General features: G+C 47.8%; 1 protein-coding gene across 1 annotated transcript in view; it reads left to right on the plus strand.

Moving 5' to 3' along the window:
• Nucleotides 1–12,500: 12,500 nt before the first annotated feature.
• TENM4 (teneurin transmembrane protein 4) overlaps nucleotides 12,501–24,167 on the plus strand; it is a 416,745-nt gene continuing 405,078 nt past the window's right edge. The window contains exons 1-3 of the mRNA XM_030828936.1: nucleotides 12,501–12,584; nucleotides 14,712–14,999; nucleotides 19,692–19,961. Of these exons, the coding sequence (XP_030684796.1) occupies nucleotides 12,542–12,584; nucleotides 14,712–14,999; nucleotides 19,692–19,961 (601 nt within the window). The 5' untranslated portion in view covers nucleotides 12,501–12,541. The remainder of the gene's footprint in view (nucleotides 12,585–14,711; nucleotides 15,000–19,691; nucleotides 19,962–24,167) is intronic.

Below are 24,167 nucleotides of genomic sequence, written 5' to 3' on the forward strand. Positions count from 1 at the left end.
TAACCCCCTAACAACCACCAATCTGTTCTCCATTGCTAAAGCTTTATCATTTTTATTTTAAACATGTTATATAAATGGAATAATGTAGGATGAAACCTTTGGTGATTGGCTATTTGTTGACTCAGCATAATTCCCTGGTGATTTATTGGTATCATTAGTTCATTCCTTCTTATCATGGAGTCATATTCCATGGCATTCTGTCATTGATTTAACTGTTTACCTGTTGAAGGATATCTGGGCTGTTTCCAGTTCTTGGCTATTATGAATAAAGCTTTTATGAACATCATTGTACAGCTTTTTGTGTGAACATAAGCTTTTATTTCTGAGAGATAAATGCCCAAGAATACAAGCACTAGGTTGTACAGTAATTGCATATTTAGTGTTCCAAGAAACTGCCAACCTGCTTTCCCGAGGGGCTGTACACTTTTATATTCCTCCCAACAATGTATGGGTGATCCAGTTTCTCTGCATCCTTGCCAGCATTTAGTGTTGTCACTATTTTTTATTTCAGTCATTCTGATAGGTGTATGGTGATAGCTCACTGTGGTTTAATTTGAATTTCTCTGATGGCTAACGATGGTGAATATCTTTTCATGTGCTTATTTGCCATGTGTATATATACTTTTTGGTAAAATATTGGATCATGTCTTCTGGCCATTTTCTAATTGGATTGTTTCTCACTGTTGCATTTTGAAAGTTTCATATATATATGTGTATACACACACACACACACACATATATATTCTAGATACTAGGCCTTCCTTTGTTAACATGTGGCTTGCAAAAATTTTCTCCTACCTGTAGCTTGCCAAAATTTTCTCCTACCTGTAGCTTGCCTTTTCCTCCTTTTAAGAGTATTTTCAGAGCACAAGTTTTCAGTTTTGGTTAGGTTCCATTTATCAAATTTTCCTTTTTTGATCATGCTTTTGATGTAAAGCCTGTGTTTTTAACCATGGCGCTCCACTGCTTCCCAGAGCCTGGAGAAGAGAGGTCTTGGTTTGGGAGGAGGTCTTTGGCTTGCTTGTGAGGTTCTAAGGCATATGGAGTTAGGGCCGCCAGGAAGGCTCTCACAGGAATCAAGTTTCAGCTCACTATCAGAATGAATTGTCCAAGGCCAAGTTTAGAGAATGAAATGTATTAGGAGAAAGCTCCCTGTCACTAGAGCTCAAACAAGGGCTGGCTGCTATCCACGTGGACTCATAGAAGGAATTCAAGCATCAGATGGGGCTTGGGCAACTGTATGCCTCATGTTCCCTTTTAACTAAGAATTTGGGAGTGTGGTTTTTTAATTAGCCCTGCCTGCATTGGAGTTTTTAACAAATATATCCCCCGGGTTGAGAAATGTATAAGGGCTTTGGGTGACAAAACTGAACCAGTCTCAAGAGGAGGTGGCCAGCTGAAGCCACCCAGTCTGCCATTATCTTGTCTAGGGACAGAATGCACGGAGGCCGAAGGCTCGCGATGGCACAGGCTGTGGGGCTGGGGCCTATTCCTGGATCCCTGTCCCCATCTTGGAGGCAGCTGCACGCTGCCTGCCCCACCTCCACCCCAGCAGCCTCTTCTCCATTCAGACTGCCCAGGAGAATCCCTTTCTTTACGGCACTTATAAGACTTAATTACCAACGGCAAAGTCCTTTGAGGCCTTGGATGAAAGGAATGGGAGCAGCACGAGGCTTGATTAGGCGTGTAGAACTCTGGGCGCAATTAGCTCCATGAGAGACTGGCCCTGCCTTTATCTGTCTCCAGTTCTGTGTGACTTACAGCGGCTAATTATTGAAATAAAAGTTGCCTGGCCACCCAGCTGCTGGAAAGAGGGCCTTAATATCTATTAAGTCTGCCTTTAATTATTAGAGATGGAGGCAGCTTCAGGCAGTTAGGGTTTTCCTATCATTATGGGCCTTTTCCTCCAGCCCTTTGAGGCTTGGATACCCAGAGATGTCAGTGAAATTCTGCCAAAGCTACATCTCTCCCTTGCTTTGTACATAGCATGCTTTCCAAGATGCCTTTACTAATCCACCCTTCCTGCTGTGAGGACCTGTAGTCACACCTCCCCAAGGGCCTTTGCAATCATTGCATCTCACAGAACTTCGAGCCCTAGATGGAGCATTTTAAATTCCTGTGTGTGTGTGTGCACACGCGCGTGCATACACATGTGCATTTTTCTTGGGTATCAGGGCAGTTCTTAGGCATAGATTAAATGTGACACCCCACACCAACCCATTTTGCAGAAGAGAAAACTGAGGCCATGGAAGGAAGCAGGATGGAGCTGACAGCTTCTGGTTCTTCACTTGGTGGGATGTGGCTGACCACCAGTCACAACCCCCCAAGCCTTAGCTCCCGCCTCTCTAAAAACAAAATTTCAAGCAGTGTCAGGAGGGCACAATCAGTTGCCCCCTTCACAAATCTGGGGAGCTTGTGTGGGGCCGAGGGAGTGGATTTGTGCTACCAAAAAAAGAGCCACTTAGAGGATGCCAAGGGAGAGGGTTGGCTCGCAAAGGTTTCCAGCTTTGGGGCTTTCATTAGGCAAAGAGAAAATCAGAGAGCTTTGCACCTAGAAGGACCATGGAGGTGGCATATGGAGAGTTGTATATTTTTATTCACTTCGGTTCAACCCAGCAAACCCTGGATGCACCTCTAAGCTGTTCTTAGCATCGGGGAAGAATCAAGATGTTATAAGTACCACTGAAGTTAATGATCCAGGTGTGTGGGCATTTTCCTAACAGATGATGAAATCGAGGCACAGAGCAATGCAGGGACTTTCCCAAGGACACCCCACCTGCTCTAAGAGCCCATGTGAGCACCAGCTGAGGGAGGGAAGGACTGTTTTGAGGTCACTTTCAAACCGCTATTGTGTGGGCTTCAGTCATCACGAGTTGAGGGACAGCCTGAGTCATAGTAACTGAGGAGGAAATACAAGGGCTGGGGGGATAAAAACAGGAATTTTCTTCCTCTAGGCCCGCCCTGCCCCTGCCCCACCAGTAATATTAAAACCTGTGTCAGCCATGAGCACTCCGAGCCCACACCCATTGGGCAGCAGTTCTGAGCTTGATCCAGTTCCATCCCCAGGGCTCAATAGCAAAAGGCCTGGTGAACAGAGTTACAATAGAGCTTTTGGTTTCTGAACAATCACAGCATGGGCCAGCAGCCATTAAGTATGTGTGCATGCCTGTGTGCATGTGCGCACACACACACACACACACACACACCACCTCTGACAGGAAGGACAGCCTGGGTAATCCCTGCTGTCCTCCCAGCTGTGATCAGAGGCTGATGGTGACCTCTAGATTTCTATCCTTTCAGCTCCTGTGACAGCATCAGTGTCAGGTATGCCCAGGGCATAGACGACATGTGCCTGGACCTGCAGTTTTATAAGACAAGAAGCTACTGTGCACACAAGGTATCTTGATGGCACCCGGAGAAGCCATTGTGATATTCCTTCCCTGCTCAACAGAGCATCTTCTCTGGGCCTAAAGAGCAGAAAGAATGTCTCTAAATCCTCTCTTACCCACAGACCCAAAGCTGTATGAACTCAGGCCCAGCATCTGGCTGAGAAGACAGAGGAAAAGAGGGACTAACTCCTTCCTCCAGCTGTTGTGTTCAACCAAGAACTTCCTTCAGGCTGAGGAGGCCTTTGTGTTAAAACTAAGAGTTTCCCCATTTCCAGAATCCTTCAACTGATGCCTGCCTTTCTGGGATGTTGGTTTCCCTTATGTCTCTCTCCTCTCTCACCTCACAGAATGGAGGCCTAATAGGGAGCCCAGGTAATTACAGGTTAAGATTGGACGCAGTAGGGGACGTATGATTAATCAGCCTCTCTCCTTCTTCCCTCTACTTCCCAGTGTGGTCCCAGAATCAGCCCAAAGTCAGGAAAAAAATGTTTTTACAGAGAATTGGCAATCCAATAAACTGGGTTTCAGGCTTGACCCTTGAAGGGGTTTTCTAGGAAAAGGGTTTTTCTAGTGAGAGGGAAGGAAGTATTTTTCCCTGGGGCCTGAAGTACAGAAGAGACAGGCAATTTCCCAAAGTGCCGCTTACAAGGAATCTCAGAGTCCTAATGGCCAGCTGTACTTGGGGCCCCAGTGGGTCTGGCTTCCAAGAAAGCCACATGGGACGGAGTGCCCCAAGGGAGCATGTGTCAGGTACAGGAGAAAGGGGTGCAGGGGGGACATTCGGGCTGCACCAAGAGGCTCCCAGTGGATTCCAGTCAACACAATGGGAGAGGCAGGCCGGCAAACGGGATCGTCTTCCTCTCCCTGCCCTGTTAACCCCTGCTCAGCTTTTCAGACCCAGCCCAGGGATTCCTCCTTCAGGCAGCCTCTGCTGCCCACCCCACCTGATGTAGTGCCCCCACCCCCTCACCCCGGGTGTCTGTGTCAGTTGCTCTTTTGCTTCCTTTGTGCTGGAATCACCTGTAGACGTGTTTGTCGTTTGTCCTTCTGACATTCCTGTGGGCTCTTCGAGGATCAAGACTGCATCGCTCCAACCCCTTGTCCCCGGGTCTACCCTAGGATCTCATAAAGCCTTGTTGGATGGGAAAGAGGGAACAAGGTTGGACAAACCCAAGGAAAAGGTCACCGGAAAGGTGAGGGCTTGAAAACTGTGGGAGACATGTTAAATCTGAAGAGAGGACGCAGACACGCAGACCAGCCCGGTCTTCAGTCTGGAAGAGCTATTGCTGAGGCAAAGGCATTAGGCTTATTTCCTGAGACCCCAAGGAGTAGAGCTGAGGCCTGTGGAAGGAAGCTAAAAGGAGGCAGGTTTCAGCCCCCTGAGGTAGTAAAGTCCCCAGCTTTGGAGCTGGTGTGACCACTCACTAGGGATGGGACTGAGGAGGGTTCAGGCACCTGATGGGGCTTGAATCAGCTGACCTTTGATGTTGTTTTCAATCCTAACACATTTTCTTTCTTTCTTTCTTTATTGAAACAAAGTGTCACTCTGTTGCTCAGACTGGAGTGCGGTGGCTCAATCTCAGCTCACTGCAACCTCCTCCAGCTCTCAGATTCAAGCAATTCTCATGCCTCAGCCTCCTGAGTAACTGGGACTAGGTGTGGGCCACCACACCCAGCTAATTCTTGTATTTTTCGTAGTGATGGGGTTTCACCACATTGGCCAGGCTGCTCACAACCTCCTGGCCTCAAGTGACCTGCCCTCCTTGGCCTCCCAAAGTGCTGGGATTACAGGCATGAGCCACCGTGCCCAGCCTAACACATTTTCCGACTCTAAGATGCCACCATTTGTCAAAGGGAATCATTGGCTCCTATGTGGCTTTGGGGGCAGGAAGGATATAGATCAAGGAATCTGGAAGACACAGCCACCATAATACCATCTGTTGATGGAAGGCTTGTTGTGTCCTGGGCCCTGCACATGCCCAGCCCTCTAGGGGGTCAGGCAGCTCTGATGGGGCCCTCCCAGCTCCGCAGCTCAGGATCACAGAAGCAGTGCCCATACAGCAGCTGTCTGCCCTTTGATACCTGGCCTCTGACAAGCTCTCTAACAGAAGGGCAAGATGGCTTCTGTAGACGGCAGCACCATCTGTCACCTGCCTGCCAGCTGCTGATTAGGGATGTCCCTGCAGCCAGGCTGGGCACACAGCCACACTCCACCACGCTCCCAGGAAAGCCCTGTCTCTGTCCCAACAGTTCTCTTTCTGTACAGGGCACGTGTCAAGCAGCAGCTGTAAAAGCACTTCTCCCAGGAGTCCAGGCCAGGTGCTGACTCAGTTCATCAGAAGAATTAATAATGTTTTTTTAAAAGGTGAAAGAACAAATAGAACATTTAAGCCAATTAGAATATAGAATGACCTATGCAGGAAGCATTGTAGGTTATGATTAAAAGCTTGAACCTTGGGGTCAGACAGACACAGGTTTGAATCCTAGCTCTGTCACTTTTTTGTTGTGGCCTTCCAGGCAAGATACTTCACCTCCCTAAATCCTGGTTTCTTTGTCGATAAAATGGGGACGGTTTTGGGTGTGATGAGAACTCAGTGAGGTAATGCATATAAAGACCTTGCTTTTAGCCACCATTATTATAATCACTGTCTCACTGTTGAAAAAGGCCAGGGATTCCCCAAAGTGACAGTGCCAGAGAAATATGCTCTGGGTGCTACAACAGAGAGTACAGACCTTGGAAGCAGAGCTCCCGGATTCCAGTCCTGGTGTATTGTGTGAACTTGAGCATCACTTTGCTACTCTCAGTTTCTAAATCAGTAAAGTGGGGATAGCAGTGCCTCCTTCTCTGGTTTGCACAAAGCCCAACACAATACTTGGTATAAGAACAGGTACCACCACAACCCATCCTCCCCACCCCCACTTTAAAATAAAGGACTCAAAGACCACACTTTGAAGGAATAAGGAAAGTAAAATTCACGATTTTACACACACACACACACACACACAGATGCTACCCAGGACTTCTATTTTGTGGAACACATTTTAGCTCTGAAATATTTATGGGCCCTTTTTGACACACAAAGAACTAAAAATATCACCCTGTGCTTATGTTAAGGAAAACTTATAAAACTTTAGTCCAGTAGGAATTCAGTCAATTTCCTGGCTCGTTTCTGGCTGTACCTGAGGCTGCGAGGTAACCTGGGGTGATAACAGCCCCGATTTCCCTGTGGGTTTTGGCAGGGGCAGAGGTTTCCTGGAGCACTGTACTGTCTGTAGAAGTCTCTCTGTGAATGCTCCAGGCCCCTGCCCCTTCATAAATATTGCTGGAACCCATGTGAAGGGGCCAGGTTTGTTTCTTGAATTTCTCCTCAAACACCAAAAGCTTTATTTCCCATATCTCCCCTTCTCCCAGGCCCCACACTCTTGCCATTCTTCCAGACCAGCTCCAGCCTCCCAAGGCAGCAGGGCCTCTGAAAACTAGCTGCAGGGCACGCTCCCTACCAGGTCCTCTGAGTGCAGGCTCTCTCTGCCACATGCATTTTGCATTTTACTGTCCACTTACATTTACCATGTAGGGATGTTGCTTTATTTCTTCTACCAGGCTGCTCCCTCCTCACTTCTCAAGCTTTCTCTCCAACCTCTTTCCCTCCCCAGAGTCTGAACTCCCGGGATGTAACTGGGCTCTTGTCTGTGCCAGGTTCATTTTTCCACGCTGTGATCTAGGACAGTGTTTTTCAGGTTGTAGGCTGGCATCTCATTCATAATTCTAGTTAAGTAGAGAAGAAAATATCAGATTTCACCCTTGCAGTAAGGTTCAGCATCTTTTCATGAAATTTTTGTTTTAGTTAAAAAATTGTAGATGTGTGTATCCCGGATTGCAATAGAAGTGTATTTTTACTGCAGGCAAGAGAAATTTGAGAGCCACAGATCTAGACGTTTTTCTCTCCTTACCTCTAAACCATCTTTTACTTGACATTCTTTGGTTTTTATTTAGATGTCACTGTTTCTGGGGAGCAGTCCCTGATGGTCTCTCCACCTTTGACCCACCTTGGCCTGGGTGTGGGGCAGGCCCCTGTGGTGTCCTTCCCTGCCTCTCCCTCTGTTTGACTTGCCCGGTGTATAGAAGCATCTAGGAGTCAAAAGCACATCTGTCTTGTCCTCTGATGCCTCCAACAAGGCTTGGCACAGGAGGGTAGGAACTGGGAGTTGGGGGAGGAGAGAAGAAGGGAGTCTCCTGTGACTCCTCCTTGGATCTTTTGCAGCACTTAGGACAGAAAAGGGACTTAGCAATGATTACCAAATGAATGAGCCTATGGAACTAGGTTTTTGATCCTTTTCTTGAGGTTCAAACATTTTCTTCAGTTTCAAATCTAGACCCTGACACTTGGAAGCCATGTGATCTAGAGCAAGCCAGTTAATCTCTGGGCTCGTTATCTCATTGATAAAATAAGAGTAAATATGAGAAAACAAAGAATAAAAGAATAATACCTAACTTACCAAGTTATTCTAGGGATTTGAAATAATTTACACAGTACCAAGCACATGAGGAGGTGTTCAATTAACAGTAGTTTTCAATGATCCCCTGATCACCATCACCACCAGGGGGCTCCCAGGCCTCCCCACATTCACGTCCCTATTCAAACCTTCCAGAACCATCCAAGCCCAGCTTCACGTAAAGGAAAAAGACATAAACAAAAAAACATACTGATATGGTTTGGCCGTGTCCCCACCCAAATCTCATCTTGAATTCCCACGTGTTGTGGGAGGGACCCGGTGGGAGGTAATTGAATCATGGGGGCCGGTTTTTTCCATGCTGTTCTCATGGTAATGAATAAGTCTCACAAGATCTGATGGTTCTATAAGGGGGAGTTCCCTGCACAAGCTCTCTCTTTTCTTGTCTGCCACCACATGAGATGTGCCTTTCACCTTCTGCCATGATTGTGAGGCCTCCCCAGCCATGTGGAACTGTAAGTCCATTAAATCCCTTTTCCTGTGTAAATTACCCAGTCTCAGGTATGTCTTTATCAGTAGCATGAAAATGACTCATACAACCACCCAAACATGGATTTTAGAGTCAGAAGGTCTGGGTTCAGGTCTCAGCCCTGTCCTTTACTGGCTGTGTGAACTTGATCAAATAAGCGGATCTTTTAGCCTGGCCTCAAAAATGAGAAATAATTATGGCTTTCATGGGGGTATGTGAAAAGCACTGTGCTCGATACATATGTCTTCTTCCCTCCTCTCCTCTGGGCCTACTCTCCTTCTCCACAGACACCAAAACCAAGACCCACGTTAGTGTAAGAACAAGCTTATAAAACTGCAGTTTATACTTTATCAAAGCATTTGTCACTGACGGTGATGGTCCCTACGGCTGACACCCCAGAGAGATGGTGAGCTGTCACTGGAGGGCTTGTGACCCGCTCATCTCTGGAACCTCCAGTGCCCAGCACTAGACTGGTCTGCAGCAGTTTGTGACAATTAATTCTTCTCTAAGGCACCTTTGTGGTGCTCAGGTTTTGCTTGGAGAAGAGTTTCAGAACACTGGGCCGTCTCTGGAGCAGGCTGGCAGGCCGAGTCCCTGCCAGGGTCTTGCACATCTCACAGATGGGGTCAGTGGCAATGTGCTCACCTGGGGGCCACATGCTCTTTGTCTTGATTGGAGCCTCTTTGTTTAGCCCGAGGCCTGCAATGACTGACCTGCTAGTTTGATCCTTAGGTATATATTTGCTACTTGAGCTTCCCAAAACATTCTCACCTGCCTAATTTGGTCTAGGTTTAAAGTAGTTACATGATTTGTTGTTTAGAAATAACAACACAATAATAATGATGGCATTGACAGTAATATTTTTCCAATCCCCTATACCAATTTAGTACATTACAGTTTACAAAACATCTAACAAACTCAGCCTCTTGGAATAAGTTAAACTTCCTGTGCCCAGGGCCACACAGCTAGGAGGTGGCCAGGACAGGCCTTACTCCTAGCCTGGAGCTCATTCTATCACTGTCAGGGTAGAGGGTTCTGGAAAGAAGGTTTGGAGTTGGACACATCCAGCTCTTGAGTCTCTTCCTGTGTGACTGCAAGCCAGTTATTTTACTTCTCTAAGCCGCAGGCTCTTCATCAGTAAAATGGGACCAATTCACAGAGGTAGAAATGGTGAGAACTAAATGAAATCATCTCAAGCACTTGACCGGTGCCTGGCCTATGGCAAACCCTGAGTAAGTGGTGGCTGGTGTTATTATTAGTTCAATGATGATGATGATGATTGCTGAAAGCCAACAGAAAGTAAGGGGTGAAGCTGTATCATTGGTCAGGATCCTAACAGGTAACAGAGTTCACTCTAGATGGCTTAGAGGAACAGACTTTAATGAAGAGACGGAGGTGCAGCACGGTCTGAGAGCCAGCCCTGATGGTGAGACGCCTGGGCTGTAGCAACAGCAAGAAACTGGCACACCCCTGGGCCTACACAGATGAGGCCAGGGGAAGATGTTAGCAGAGCCCAGTACGAAGTGGAGGCCTGGAGGAGGGGCTACGTGTTGGAGAAGGCATGGACAGAGGACTAGAGAGCTAGAGGGGGCAGGGAAGACACACTCTGGCCTCTCATCTAACGTGACCCTGCCCCCATCTCCTCCTGGTGCCGCCCTTAGGTGAGTCCACCTAACACCACTTGCAGAGGCTCAGCAATATTAAAGAGTATGGGATGTCGGGCAAATGGCAGGCAGTCCTGCACAACTGAAATGGAGCATGTGAGTCTGCGGGAGACAGGTTGCTCTGTGGCAGCGAGAGGAAGCAGAGAGAGACAAGGAAAGTTCAGATCTCCAGAAGCCTTGGATGTCACCACGCTCATGGGTTTTATGGGGAACCCAGAGGTTGGCGGGTAAGGAGGGAGCAAACACCTTTAGGCATGGATATGTGCCATGTGCTTCTGTCCCTGAGCCTGTGGCTGGGGGTTGCAGGGTCTGAGGTGGGCCCCTTCCCCAGCATTCCTTCTGTCCTTCTGCCGGGGGGCTCCAGGTCACTGCACTGAAGTCCCTTGCTCCAAAGGGAGCATTTCTCCACTGTCACTCCTCTTTCACCCCAACTTCTTCTTTCTCGCTCTGTTAAATGCCAATTTGAATGTGAACCATAACTGACCTCCCATCTGTTCAAAAACAGTAAATATTTGCTGAATTACTATATTAAGCCTAAAATGTGAAAAAAAAAAATTTTAAGGAAATGAGAACCAGGGGAATGTTCCCCCTGCCTCAGCTTTGTGACAGGGAAGCTGTGCGTTAGGTGTGTATGTTCTTAGTAATTTGTGGTTACTGAGCCTTTGCCTTGATGCCAATGTCTTCAGTCAACAGGCACACACTGATAAGAGGAAATAGTCGCCCACCAATTTAACAGCCTAAAATGTCTCTCAGCCTTATTAACATATGCTTCTGAGGGGATGCCCCTTCCCCAGTTACAACTGACACTTACCCGTAGCTTTCTACATTATGCCTTTTAAAAAGAAAATGTGTTTGTTTTTTCTGATGATAATAATAGCTAACATCTATTGAGCATTCATTGTGTATCACGGACTGTATATGCTAGGGGCACATATTAACTCATTTAATCCTCAAAACAACCCTAAGAGGTTTTACAGATGAGAAAGGTGAAGCACAGAGAGGTTAAATAACTTGCCCAAGGTCATTCAGCCGGTCAGTGGGGGATGCATACTTCAAGCCTGGGCTACCTTTGAAATCTAAAAAAAAGAATACATCTGAGCAATGCCTCTAATTCAGCCTTAGATTTACGTAATAATTTACTTAATTGGTAGTGAACTACTAATATTTTATGTTATTGAGGCTTAATAAGAAGACATGAAGTAGCTGCCAAGTAGTTTCATTCATGCATGCACTTAACAGGCATTTTGTGAGCACCGGATACCAAGCCTACCTACCCTCAAGGAACTCTAGTCAAGGGGAGAGGCAGACGTGAAAAAAAGATCATCTAGTGGGCTGCATGTGCAGTGATGAAACATCATGCACAAAGTCAGAGAGGCCACAGAATTCACATCCAGGAAAGTGCAAGTGGCTCGGCAAGATGGAAGCGAGGTGAGCCAGATTGACAAGAGCCTTCATTTTGACCAGAATTGACCCCAAAGGCTCAGCAGGGCTGCTAGAGGGCATAAGCAGGACAATAGCATGACCTGGGCCTCAAAAATTCCCCTGGCACAGCCCATATAGCAGTTATACCCATTTGCTGAGTTCAACCTCAGGATCACAATTTTTTCTCCACCATGCCAGGGCCATGTAACCTTGGGCAGCATACTTAACCTCACAATTTCTCATCTGCAGTTTGCAGAGAATCATAATACCTATATCACACGGTTGGGGTGAGGATTAAAGATGTTGTATATAATCATAGTAAAAGCAAGCAATAATTAAATATTAGCTACGAAGAGGCTATTAGCTATATTGTTAAAACCATTATTAATATGAGTTATTAGTGAGTCATATTAATAATGGCTAACATTATGGAGTACTTATGCTTATTATTATCATCATCATTATTGTCACTCAGGGGTTAGAAATAAACAGGCAGAGGCAGCAGTTGCCATAAATCCTCATTCAAATTATACCAGAATAGTGCTTTGGGTTGAAAGCCAGTATTGGGTCGTGATACCAATTTAGAGTTATAATCAGTCATTTTTTAAAAATGAAAGAGAATGAGATAGAACATATCAGAGTGCATTTCTCATCATGCAATAACTTTTGTGAATCTTTTGTTTCTCTTTTATACATATAAACACACACATTCACATACATCAATGTGTGTAGTGGGTCATTATGTAAGATATTGTAGTTGTTTTGTTTTTTTTTTTTTGAGACAGGGTCTCACTCTTGCCCAGCAGGGAGTATACAGTGGTACCATCACAGTTCACTATAGCCTTGACCTCCTGGGCCCAAGCTATCCTCCCGTTTCAGCCTCCTGAGTAGCTGAGACTATAGGCATGTGCCACCATGCCTGGCTAAATTTTTGTTTGTTTATTTGTTTGTAGAAACAGGGTCTTGCTGTGCCCAGGCTGGTCTCGAACTCCTGGCCTGTAGTGATCCTTCCACTTCGCCTCCTAAAATGCTGGGATGACAGATGTGAGCTACCCCATGCCTGGCCATAATATGTTTTTCTAATTATGGACTGCAGTCAAGAAAGTTTTAAAAACCCTGGAGTAGAAGGTACTATCACTGATCTTCCTTGTGGTCCTGCTTCTCAGACACTCGGAGGACTATCATCTTGCCAGCTATTGGGAGACTGAGCAACAGGATGGCAGAGCTCAGAGCTCTGGGTTTGAGCCTCAGTAATATAATTTGATTTCTGTGTGTCTGGAGTTACACCCCTTGCCCCAGCATTAATTTCCAGGGATATTTTGAGAATCGGGAACCAAAATAGTGTCACCTATTCATCTTAATTGGATCTAGGTATAATCCCGAGGCATTGCAGTCTATGTAGCTAGTGCCAGCTTTGCAACTAACTCACCATGTGGCCTTAGGCAGGAGACTATATGGCCCTGGGTCACTGTAGCTTCATCTATAATATGGGGATGAAAATAATTGTAATCTCTACTTCACAGTTATTATGAGGCACCAATAAAATCACAAATGTTTGCACTCTTGGAAAAACGGGCCAAAGAGCTGCCTCTGATGTCCATGATCAAAGGCAGAATTTGGAAACTGTGAGCCTCAGAACAAATTCAACTCAGCAGTCTGTTTTGTTTGGCCTGCAAAGTATTAAAATTAAATAATAATAATAGATCAATATTTTAAAGTCATACCTTTTATATCTAACTCCAAATTTCCAGCTTGTCTTAAAAATTCACAAGACACCCCCACCCCCCGACACTCCCACCCACACTCCCACTTTGCAGCACAGGCAAGCACTTGGACAGACCCACCATCCCAGCTGTCAAGGCCCCACCCTGGACACTGAGATCTGATGTTGGCAGCATTTATCACAGCTCTTGCTCTGCTGTTTCTCTAATTGGACAGTGAAGCAGGGGAATGTCTTGTGTACCCATGCTGCTCTGAAAGATGGAGCAATGGAAAGCCAGAACTGAGCAGGTTGTGTTTCATAAAAACTAAGTGATGCCCTATGTCTCTGCAGAGGATGTTCTGCTTTCCTTCTGTATTGAACTCCTGGCCGTGTATGGTTGTGTTTGCTACCCCAGAGCTAAAAGAAGACATTTGGAGGGAGAAAGAGGGTGCTATCACAACTCAAAAATCCAGGGGTGTCAGTGTAGGCAGAAGGGTCAAGATGGGGAAAAGAGGAGAAAGAGCTATTAGGAGCTTCCCACCAGTCAGACCTTCTAGCAACACCCAGATGGATGGGGCAGACACTGTGCTCCCCAGTGCTGATGGTGGCACTGATGAGATGGGCAAGTCTGGAGGTGAGGGACATTCTCTGAGTAACTGGAAGGGCACTTTTGTGTACTAAGAGTAGGAAGGAGACATCTCAGGGAGGCAGAATGGAATAGGAAAAGTGCAGGCTTTAGAGCCAAACAGATCTGAGTTCCAATTCTGGCTTTTTTACTTGACACCCAAGTGACCTTGAAGGGGGTTCTGAGTCTCAGTTTTCTCATCTGTCAGATGAGGATGGTTAGCTGGTTAATTAAACACATCTTTATTAGGCGCCTACCGTGTACCAGCCCTTGCTCAAGGTGCTAGAGACCAGGAGTGAGCAGTGCAGGTAAAGTTTCTGCTCTCATAGAGCTTACAGACTAGCAGAAGGAGATAGGCAAAAAGCAAATAATTATATAATCATCTGGTAGTGGTAAGTGTGGGTTGGTTGTTTATACCTTAGCTCGTTTCCAAAGAGGTTGGAGAGAGTAATAACATCTCAGAAGGTATCAAGATTTACTAAGATAATATATGCAAAGTGCTTACCCCAGTGCTTGCATGCAATCATTCATCTCACAAATTTTTAAGGAGCCCTGGGCCAGAGCTGGGTCAGGCCCTGCTCCACGTGGGATGTGATGGGAACCAAACAGGCTTGGTTCCTACCTAGGAATATTACTAACCACCAGTGCCCTTTGGCCTTTGCTGTCAGCTTCCTCGGTGCCCATCACTGGAGGAGGCCTCTTCAAGGTCAATAGGCTTAAGTAGCAGAAAGGGGCAGGATTTGTAATTAGAGGTCCTGGGTGCGACTTTCCTTTGCCACTTACGGGCTGCCTGGTGGTGGTGCGGTACCCTCTCCTCCACTGCCTGGGGTTCTCTGTCCACACGGCTGCAAGGGTGAATCCAGGACCAGGATGAACCCGGGAATGTTCTCTGCCTCTCACGCCCTATCTTTGGTTTCCCTGGCTCTAGACCACTCGGCCCTGAGTGCAGCGAGGACCCTGTTTGTGGATGTGGAGGAGCGCGGGCCGGAGGCCATGGACGTGAAGGAGAGGAAGCCTTACCGCTCGCTGACCCGGCGCCGCGACGCCGAGCGCCGCTACACCAGCTCGTCCGCGGACAGCGAGGAGGGCAAAGCCCCGCAGAAATCCTACAGCTCCAGCGAGACCCTGAAGGCCTACGACCAGGACGCCCGCCTAGCCTATGGCAGCCGCGTCAAGGACATCGTGCCGCAGGAGGCCGAGGAATTCTGCCGCACAGGTGAGGGCAAGGCTGAGGGGGCGGGGCCCGGGCGCAGGTGAGCTTGGCTCGGGTAGGCGTGGGCTCGGGTGGGCGTGGCGCAGGTGGGCGTGGAACAGGTGAGCTGGAACACCAGTTGGGGTGCCGCATCAACAGCAAGTCTCTGCCATTTGGGCACTTGGACCTGGTAAAAAGCCTGCCCTGTAGTTCACGCTTAGTTCATTTATTTTCTTGCTCACCCACTTCCCTGGCATAGTGAGGTGGTTAGGAGCTGGGCTCCAGTGTTTGTCTACCTGCCTAGAGCTGAGTTAGGCTCCCCTCTAAGCCTCAGTCCTCAATTGTTGATGGCCGTGAGAAGCCTCCCTAGTGCACTGAATTGTCGTGAGGACCTAATGAGATGGCCTTTAAGTGGTAAGCATGATAATACCAAGTAAGTGCTGAATAAATGTCAGCTCCTAGTTTTGCTATTCATTCAACAAACGTATTTAGCAGTTTCTTTGTGTCAAGCCTTGTGTGACCTTGAGAGGAAGACCTTCCTGAGATGGTTAGACATGAAAACTTAGTAATTTGTAGGATATTCTGGTGCCTGGCTCCCTCTCCTGCACTTTCTACCTACAGTAGTCCCCAAAGCCTATCCATCCTGCCCCAGTATTCAAATCCATTCTTCTTAGCCATTCCCTCTGACACTTCCCAGTGCAAACCATTATCATTTTTCTTGGAGGATTAACCACAACCACCCCCCTTCACCCAGAGCTGCCTGCCTCGAGCCATTCTCTGTACTGCAGCCAGGTGAAGCTTGGGGGTGACTCCTTGTTGCCCTTAAACTGAGCTCCCCCTAGCATAGAACTCTTTCCCCAAATCTGTTTCTGTTTTTCTAGACTTGTTTTGTCCCCTAACTCTCCACACTGCACCACTCATGGGCCAGCCCTGCTGAACTGCTCAGGTTTCCAGACCTGCCATCATATTTCTTTCCTACCCTGGTGCCTCGGTGATTCCTGTTTTTCGCCTGCAGAGGCTTGAGCCCTCTTTGATGCCTGTTGGGTCATGACCAATGCCTGACAAGTTGTGCAGCCCACCGTGATTTTGCTCTGCCCTTCTCCCCCTTCACAGACAAGGTCAGCTGAGCACTGTGCTATGTAATTTATATGCATTTTGACAATGTTATTTAATTCTCATAACAACCCCAGGGTGAATCATTTGCCCAAGATCACAGAGGTAAGAGGAGCTGGCCACACACACACACACACACACACACACACAGAGCGCACCTATGACCTCTTCATTTCCATTCTCTCCCACAGGCCTGTAGCCATGTGAAAGCTGACCTGTTCTGCCTGTGAGGCTTGAAAAATGGAGTCCCCTTCCCAGCTTATGGTGAAGGCTCCAACTCTGGCATCAAACAGACCTAGATTTGAATTGTGGCTCTGCCATTTTTAGTATTCTCAGCTACTTCACCTGTGCAAAGGGATAAACAGTACCTAATAGATGGTGAGGATTGATGAGAATTGTAAATAAAACACTTGACACCAGTACCTGGCACAGAACAGATGCTTCAGAAATGCCGCCTGTTATTAATTGTCATCTTTGGATCTCACTGAAGAGAAGAGACAAAATGGTCTCTGAAAGCTTTTCTCTTGCCCCGTCCTGTCCGTAAGTGACAGAGCTCAGTGAGCCCCGGTTGGCTTGGACCTAGCATATGAGGCTCAGGGAAGGGGCAGCTCCTTGTCTTTGTAAATAACAAATAAGCATTCTCATCTCTGAGGCAGGCATGTGCGTAGCAGTTTACAAAATACTCTCCTTCAAATTATCACCCCGGATCCTCAAAAATCCTCTGAAGGTAGCAGGTTATACATTATCATCTCATTTTAAAGACAAGAACATTGAAGCTCAGGTGATCACCAGCCCGAGATTGCACAGCTAGATGTTGAGTGAGATGGGATGTCAACTTTTGCCCCCAGCCTCAGAAAAGAGGCCAAAAAGGACATAAAGCAAGTAAACCATGAGGACTTCTTAAATTGGATGAAGTAAATCTTTCAAACTCACACATCAGAGGAGCTGACTGGCTCAACAGGATCATGGAACCCTTAGAGTGAGCCCTTACCTTGTGTTTCCCCAGTCCCAAGATGTCTTAACTCACTTGTATTGATGCTGAGTCTGACTGCTTAAAAGGGTATGCAGGACAAGTCAGATGGAAATCAATGCAGCCCAGGCTGTTTGTTGCAAACAAATTTGATTTTTTACTTAACGTAAGAGTCATTCTTCATAACATGTGAGTGGCTTCTCTTTGAGATGGCCGGCCAAACAGAGCACAGATAGAACTGTGGATGGGGACAGGGGGCGAGAGCAGGACAGGAGAGAGGAGTGTAGATCAGAGAGCGGCCAGGGAGTGTGATATGCAGGGAGAGCAGGAAGCAGACTGAGGAATTTAGGCTCTAATTTGGCATTTCCTTTTTCTTAGAAGGAGAGCAAAATCGGAGGGCAGATTGGAGTAGGGCACAGAGGAGTGGTATGCAAAATACTTAACATCTGGTTCGCCCAGCCTCTAACCAATCGGAATGTCTGCCTGGCCACTGAGCAGAGCCCACAGGCTTCTTTTATGCCTGGTCCGCTGACATTAACCCTTTGTTTAGTAACTGGATCATGAGGAGATTGGGGGTATTGGGAAGGGGCTGGAGCAGCCAGAGCAGAGGCTGAAAGGCACTGGGTGTGGAAGGAGGCACTGAGGTGGCTTGGCACAAGTTATTTACCAAGCTGTGTGGAAGTACTTCATGACTAACCCGGCATCAAGGCTGTCCCAGTCTGAGCCAGCTGAGTAGGAGGCCTGAGATACACCTCCACCCACCACCACAGCCTAGCGCAGCAGCTTGCATTTCAGCAGCACCCCAGCTGGTCTCTCCTCCCCGCTTCCTTGTCCCCTTATCTGTTGTCCAGAGTACTGCCAGAGTGTGTGCGTGTGCGCGTGTGCGTGCTTGTGCGTACGTGTGTGCATGTGCATGCGTGTGCGTGCGCGTGTGTGCATGTGTGCTCAAGTGTGCATGCGGGCACGTGTGTGCGTGTGCGTGCATGTGTGTGTGCACGTGTGTGTTCATGTTTGTGTGCACTGTGTGCATGCGCACGTGTGTGTGCTTGTGTGCGTGCATGTCTGTGTATGTGTGCATGGGTGTGGTTACCTAACTTTTACAGGGCACCTACTCTGCAGCAGGTGTGATAGGTGTTGGATTCAGATAATTAGGACACACCCGGGGAGCACAAGGTTATCTGTAAGAGTGAGACACACCATTATAATAAGATGGCATCTCTGCTGGCTCCCCTCCTACCTCTCCGGCAGTTCTTTCTTGCTTTCCTTTGCAGGCTTGTCCTATTCAGTCCTGGCCAAGGAGGCCTTTAAAGCTTGGCCATCCACCTCTTCTGCCTTCTAACTTGTCATTCTCCACATTCACTCTCATCGCAAACCTCTCCTCTAAGCTCCTCACCCCAATATCCCACCTTCTGCCCCTGCACTCCCAGAACACTCTGTGGATCTCCCCACTTTGAACTTGCGCACTTAATCATGTGTTTGATTGTGTCTTTCCTACCCGCCAGAGAGTTCTGTAAAGTTGGGCACTGTATCCTATTCACCGCTGTATCTCAGTACAGGCCCAGGGCCAGCGTGACTTGGTTTAAATGTGGGTTCTGCCTGATTATAAGTCCAGTTCTCCAGATCATCACGTTAAGTGGGATCTGACCCTTATTGCCTTTGTATGCTCCCTCTTCCTTTTCCTTCCAACACATTCCTGGAAATACTAGAAGTACGGGAGAAGCTGTCCCTGAATAGACATTGAATTCACATGCAGGAGTGACAGGGAGGCTAGTTTTCCATGAAGTCAGCATTCTCTTTGTCACTCAAGTACTAATCCTAGGTGACCTTCTCTTACCCACGTCCTCCCCAGCCTCTGTCCTAGGCATTGCCAGGCCTGCCCAAGCCCTCAAGAGACCTGTCTCTGCCAGTTCCCCACCACAGACCCACTTGGGATGAGGAAGCAGCAGGCAGAGCCTTTTTCCTGGTGTGAGGCTGACTTTTCTCTGCCAGTCCCCATCTTCTTCACTCTCAAGCTTCAGGCTTTCTTGACCTGGCCAGAAAGGAACTTCTGGCCCCCAGGGAGACATTTACATCTCATCGACTGGGCTTCTGCCCTGCTCAGGACTTGCTGACAAGTCCTCCCTTGAAAAGGAGACCCGAAAGAAGCCCTCAATTCATTTTAACAAGCGTTTATTGAGCCCCTTCTGAGTACTGCATTTTTGTTCTAGGAACAGAGATTTAAGAATAAGTATAAGCAAAACACAGTGCCTGCCCTTGTTGAGGTCACCTCCAGCAGAAGGGTAGACCCTTAAACAACTCTGCTGTGCGGTATGACCAGGCCCAAGGACTCTGGAAGGAGCTTGGAGAAAGTGATAATGAATTCTGCACAGGTGTTGGTATTGGGGTAGACTTCACAGAGCAGGCGCCATTTGAATTGAGGCTTAAGGGAAATGGAGGGTTCAGGCTGGTGAAGAGGGGGCAGAAAAAGCCCTCGAGGCAGAGGCAATCCCTTGAGCAAAGGCATGGGCATAGAATGCCACAGCAAGTTCAAAGAACGACAGTGAGCCCTGGGGTAAGAAGGCCAGGCTTCAGGCAGAGGCAGACGCAGACCTCTTCTCAGTGCCCTAACCAAGTTCACCTGTGTTTCCTCCCAGGTGCCAACTTCACCCTGCGGGAGCTGGGGCTGGAAGAAGTGACGCCCCCTCACGGGACTCTGTACCGGACAGACATTGGCCTCCCCCACTGCGGCTACTCCGTGGGGGCTAGCTCTGATGCCGACATGGAGGCTGACACTGTGCTGTCCCCTGAGCACCCCGTGCGGCTGTGGGGCCGGAGCACACGGTCAGGGCGCAGCTCCTGCCTGTCCAGCCGGGCCAATTCCAACCTCACACTCACCGACACCGAGCACGAAAACACTGAGACTGGTGAGTGGCTGGTTTGGCCTGTGCCGGGTGCCTGGGTGGTGGGGCCGGGGTTTTATTTACAATATTGATTTTCTGCTCCATTGCCTGGGGCTCTGGTGAAGTTGGTGAAAAATTGCTTTACTCTCAGGGGTCAAAAGTCAGAGTCTCTTGCAGAATCACGTGAAATGCCCACCCATGAGTGACATGCCAGAGATTGGGTCGCTGCTCTTTCCTTCCAGATTAGGGAGGCGCATAAGTCTCTGGGTCATTGCTTATAAGGTGCCTGTGTGCAGGGGAGCAGAGAGGGCATGGGGCAGTGGTAACAGATCCCCCATAGTTTATCCTCTTATCAAATCAGCGAGGCCCAGTCCTGCCTGAATCCTGCTCGTGCCGTCTCTAGCTCCAGGTGCTCAGCAGTCCTGGGCAACCTCCAGGAACGCTGTCCCACATCAGCATCTTATGCTGTTCAGAGGATGGCTTCCAAACAAAAAACTGTCATTTGGGGATAAATTAAAACTTGAGGTTTAGGGAAGATGTTGTCAAAGTGTACAGAGTTTCAGTGAGGAGGAATAAGTTTTTGAAATCTATTGCACAGCATGGTGACTATAGTTAATGCACTATATATTTCAGAGTTGCTAAAAGAGTAGATTTTTAAATATTCTCACCACAAAAAAATAAGTATGTGAGATGAGGGATATGTTAATTAACTTGATTTAATCGTTCCACAATGTATTTAGGTATCAAAACATCATATTGTGCCCTATAAATATATACAATTATTATCTGTCTATTAAAAATAAAAAAGAAAGTGAAAAGACAAAAAAAAATTAACTTTAACAATTAAAACTTGAGGCTTTGCTGCAGCTTCCCCCTGATCCCAGGACGTGCCAGCTACACACTCCTTATTCCACTCTCCTCCCTGAGGCTCCTTCCCAAGGCCTGAGAGAGGCTGTGGGAGGAAAAGATGACACCTGGTTCACACACCTCCTTTTCATGGTGGAGGAAAGGGGGCCCAGTTTCAGCGTTTTCCTCTTTCTCCCTTGGGACCTTGGTGGCAGAATTCTGAGGGGCTGTGAGTCGAACGTGGTCCTGTGTGGAGACTAGCTCCCGGGGGGCATCTCCCCTTCTGTATATTTCATGCCCTACCAGCCCTTGGGCAGCTTTGCTGAGCCAGGTCAGCACCGAGGTGGGTCCTGCCGGGTTCTGGCAGCAAAGGAAAGAGTGGCAGAGCCCAGGAACAGCCCCAGCACCTGGAGGGCTGTTTCTGGGAAGCCCAGTGAAGAGGAGGCCCGCTGGTGCTTCCACACCAGAGCCAGCAAAGGGGTAGGGGGAGGGCAGTCTGAATTATTAATAGAACAGGAAGCACCTAGCCCGGTGCCAGTGCCCCCTGCTGGCTTCTAGCTTCAAATGTAGATCCTCTTGATTCCTGCCCTGGATTCCTCTGGATCAGGGCAGGGACCAGGTCAGAGATGAGGCTTAGAGGGCTTAGTCTCTGAAGAGGAGGCTCCAACTGAGTGGTGCAAAACCAAGATTGATCCCCAGATTGGGCATGGGCAGGAGACCACGCACGGTCGGGGTCAGGTGGGGAAATGTATCCCCTTAGGGTCCAGAGTCCCATGCAGCAGAGTTCCAAAGGTGCATCCTGCCACCCCTCCCAGAGGACTAACATGTTCACCTAGGGAGCCTGTGTACTTGTCTAGGGGTGGGAGGGCGGCAATGGCTTTGGTACTAGGTACTGGCTTGGCAGTGTCACTCTCCCTTGGTCCCCAGCCAGCCCTGTGAAGGGGCCAATGACCTCAGTACCAGAGGAGTTTCCCTCTCTCTAGTGGGAAACCACTCACACTCCCTCACCCACCTTCCCAAGGCCATCCCCAGCCAGCAGCCCTGCTTCTCCCCACCCCGATCATGCACTGAACTTGAGCACTAAATTGAAGGGGACTGCAGGGCCTGGCACAAAGAGAATAGGGTCTGTGCCACCACACCACAGCAGGCAGGGAGCCTCAGTTCTATTACTGGTCTAGGGTGTGGCATTGGGTAAATTGCATCCTTTCTTGGGACCTCAGCTGCCTCATCTATAAAATAAATACTTTAAATGAAATTAGCATTCCCTGATCTGAGAATGTTAGTTCTTAGATGGGGTAGGGAGCTGTTCTGTGGTCAAATAATGTAGGAAACACTAAATCAAACAAACTTAAACCAGTTTCTTTATTGCAGGGCTTCTTACAGTTTTTAAGATGTTAATGTGCATGCTAATGGATAAATTACCAAGGGGCGATGTATGCAGCATTCCCCAAATCGATTTGACCACAGAACTCTTTTATTCTCAGAGCATCTGGTGAGACCAGGATTCTAATAAACACTTTTTGGTTCTAGCTGAGCTAAATGACCTGTAGGCCCTTCTAGATGTAGAATTCTTGGATTCTAAGTGCATGCACAAGATGAAGGCGTGCAAGAGGAAAATGATAATAATAACAGCATTAATACTTAATAGTTGTATAGCTGGGCGTCGTGGTTCAGGCCTGTAATCCCAGCACTTTCAGAGGCTGGGGTGGATGGATTGCTTGAGGCCAAGAGTCCAAGACCAGCCTAGGCAACATGGCAAAACCCCATCTGTATTAAAAATACAAAAACTAGCCAGGCATGGTGATGCACACCTGTAATCCCAGCTACTCAGGAGGCTGAGGCAGGAGAATCACTGGAACCCCAGAGGCAGAGTTTGCCATGAGCCAATATTGCACTACTGCACTCCAGCCTGGGCAACAGAGCTAGACTCTGTCAAAAAAAAAAAAAAAAGTTGCCACCAATTATCTCAACCTAAGCACAGTGCTAACTGCTTTAGCTATATTATCTCATTTACTCCCCCTACAACCCTTTGAAGAAGGTTTTATTATCCCCATTGCACATAGTAAGGAAACCGCAGCCCAGAGAGGTTAAGAAACCTGCATAGGTCACACAGCTAGCAAAATGAGATTGGAACTCAAGCCTATATGACTCTAAAATCTTTACTCTTACAGCCCTAGTTACAATGAGTTCCCTTTGTTGCAAAATACTTGGGTTATTTGTTCTTTTGAAGCCTTCTTGCCATGGCGACAAATGATCACTTTCCATAAAGTCACGACAGAAAGAGGTGCACACTGCCCACATTATTGTATATTCCCTGAGAGCTGAATTACAGCTGAATTAAGCCTCTGTTGGGTGATAATGACGTATTAATCAAGCCTGAAGAGTTTCAGCCTTTGATAATGGGACAGAGAAATGGCTGCCTGCTCCCCTGGCCATGTTGTCATCTCTTTATGATCATCCATTTCCACACTGGCCACAGAACTCAAAGCCTCACTGTACTCAGGGTAGACAGGTGGGCAGAGGAGGTAGGCAGATGAATCTAATAAAGGGCTTCTGTTTCCCACATCCCTTCCAAGCCTGGACTACCTAAACCTAGACTCCCCGTAGGAGCCCAACGACTATCTACTTGCTCCTGGTTGGGAAGTTACATTAACAGCTTTGTTATCCAGTACTCAGATCTAAATCATGACAGCAATCATGGGAACGGCTCCCTTTTATTCACTGATTAGGTTCACATTCCTCTTACACTACTATCTCCTCAACTTATAGCGGAGGAAACTGAGGCACAGAGAGATTAAAGGCTGTGCACAGGGCCACATATCTAGTTGTGCTGGAGGCAGGCTCTACCACAAAAGTCTTGGTTCCTTTTACCCTGTCTCTCCCTTTTCTTTTACCTTCCCCCTCTCCCATCTTTCCCTAGTTCCTCCTCACCTCATCAAACCCCCGGGCCCCAGCCAGCACTCTCCTTTTCTTGTGATGAGAACTCGGATCTCACCATCAGAACAGGTCTCAGTTCCATTGAACCTGTCAGTCAACACATCACAGTGTGGTCACTTCTCGGGGTAGAGCAAAGGCAGCAACCTCATGCTATGGGCCTACCACTGTACATGTGCAATTGCCATTAATCTCCCTGGCAACTCAGTGACATTCCCATTTGCCAAATGGGAAACCTGAGGGTCCAAACTGAGACACAATAGCCAGTGAGTCAGCAAATTGGCAGAGCTTATATTTGAAGTCTGGTCTCTCTGAGTCCTTTGCCTGCCTCCATTTGAGTCTGCAGGCGTCCTCAGCTTTCAGTTGAGGCCACCAAAAATGTGCAACCAAGTTCTCAGAGATCCTTACCAGGTAAATGTAAAATGTGAAGCACAACCCCCAGCAACCTCC

This window comes from Nomascus leucogenys, chromosome 15, assembly GCF_006542625.1.
Source record: "Nomascus leucogenys isolate Asia chromosome 15, Asia_NLE_v1, whole genome shotgun sequence".
NCBI classification, from domain to species: Eukaryota; Metazoa; Chordata; class Mammalia; order Primates; family Hylobatidae; genus Nomascus; species Nomascus leucogenys.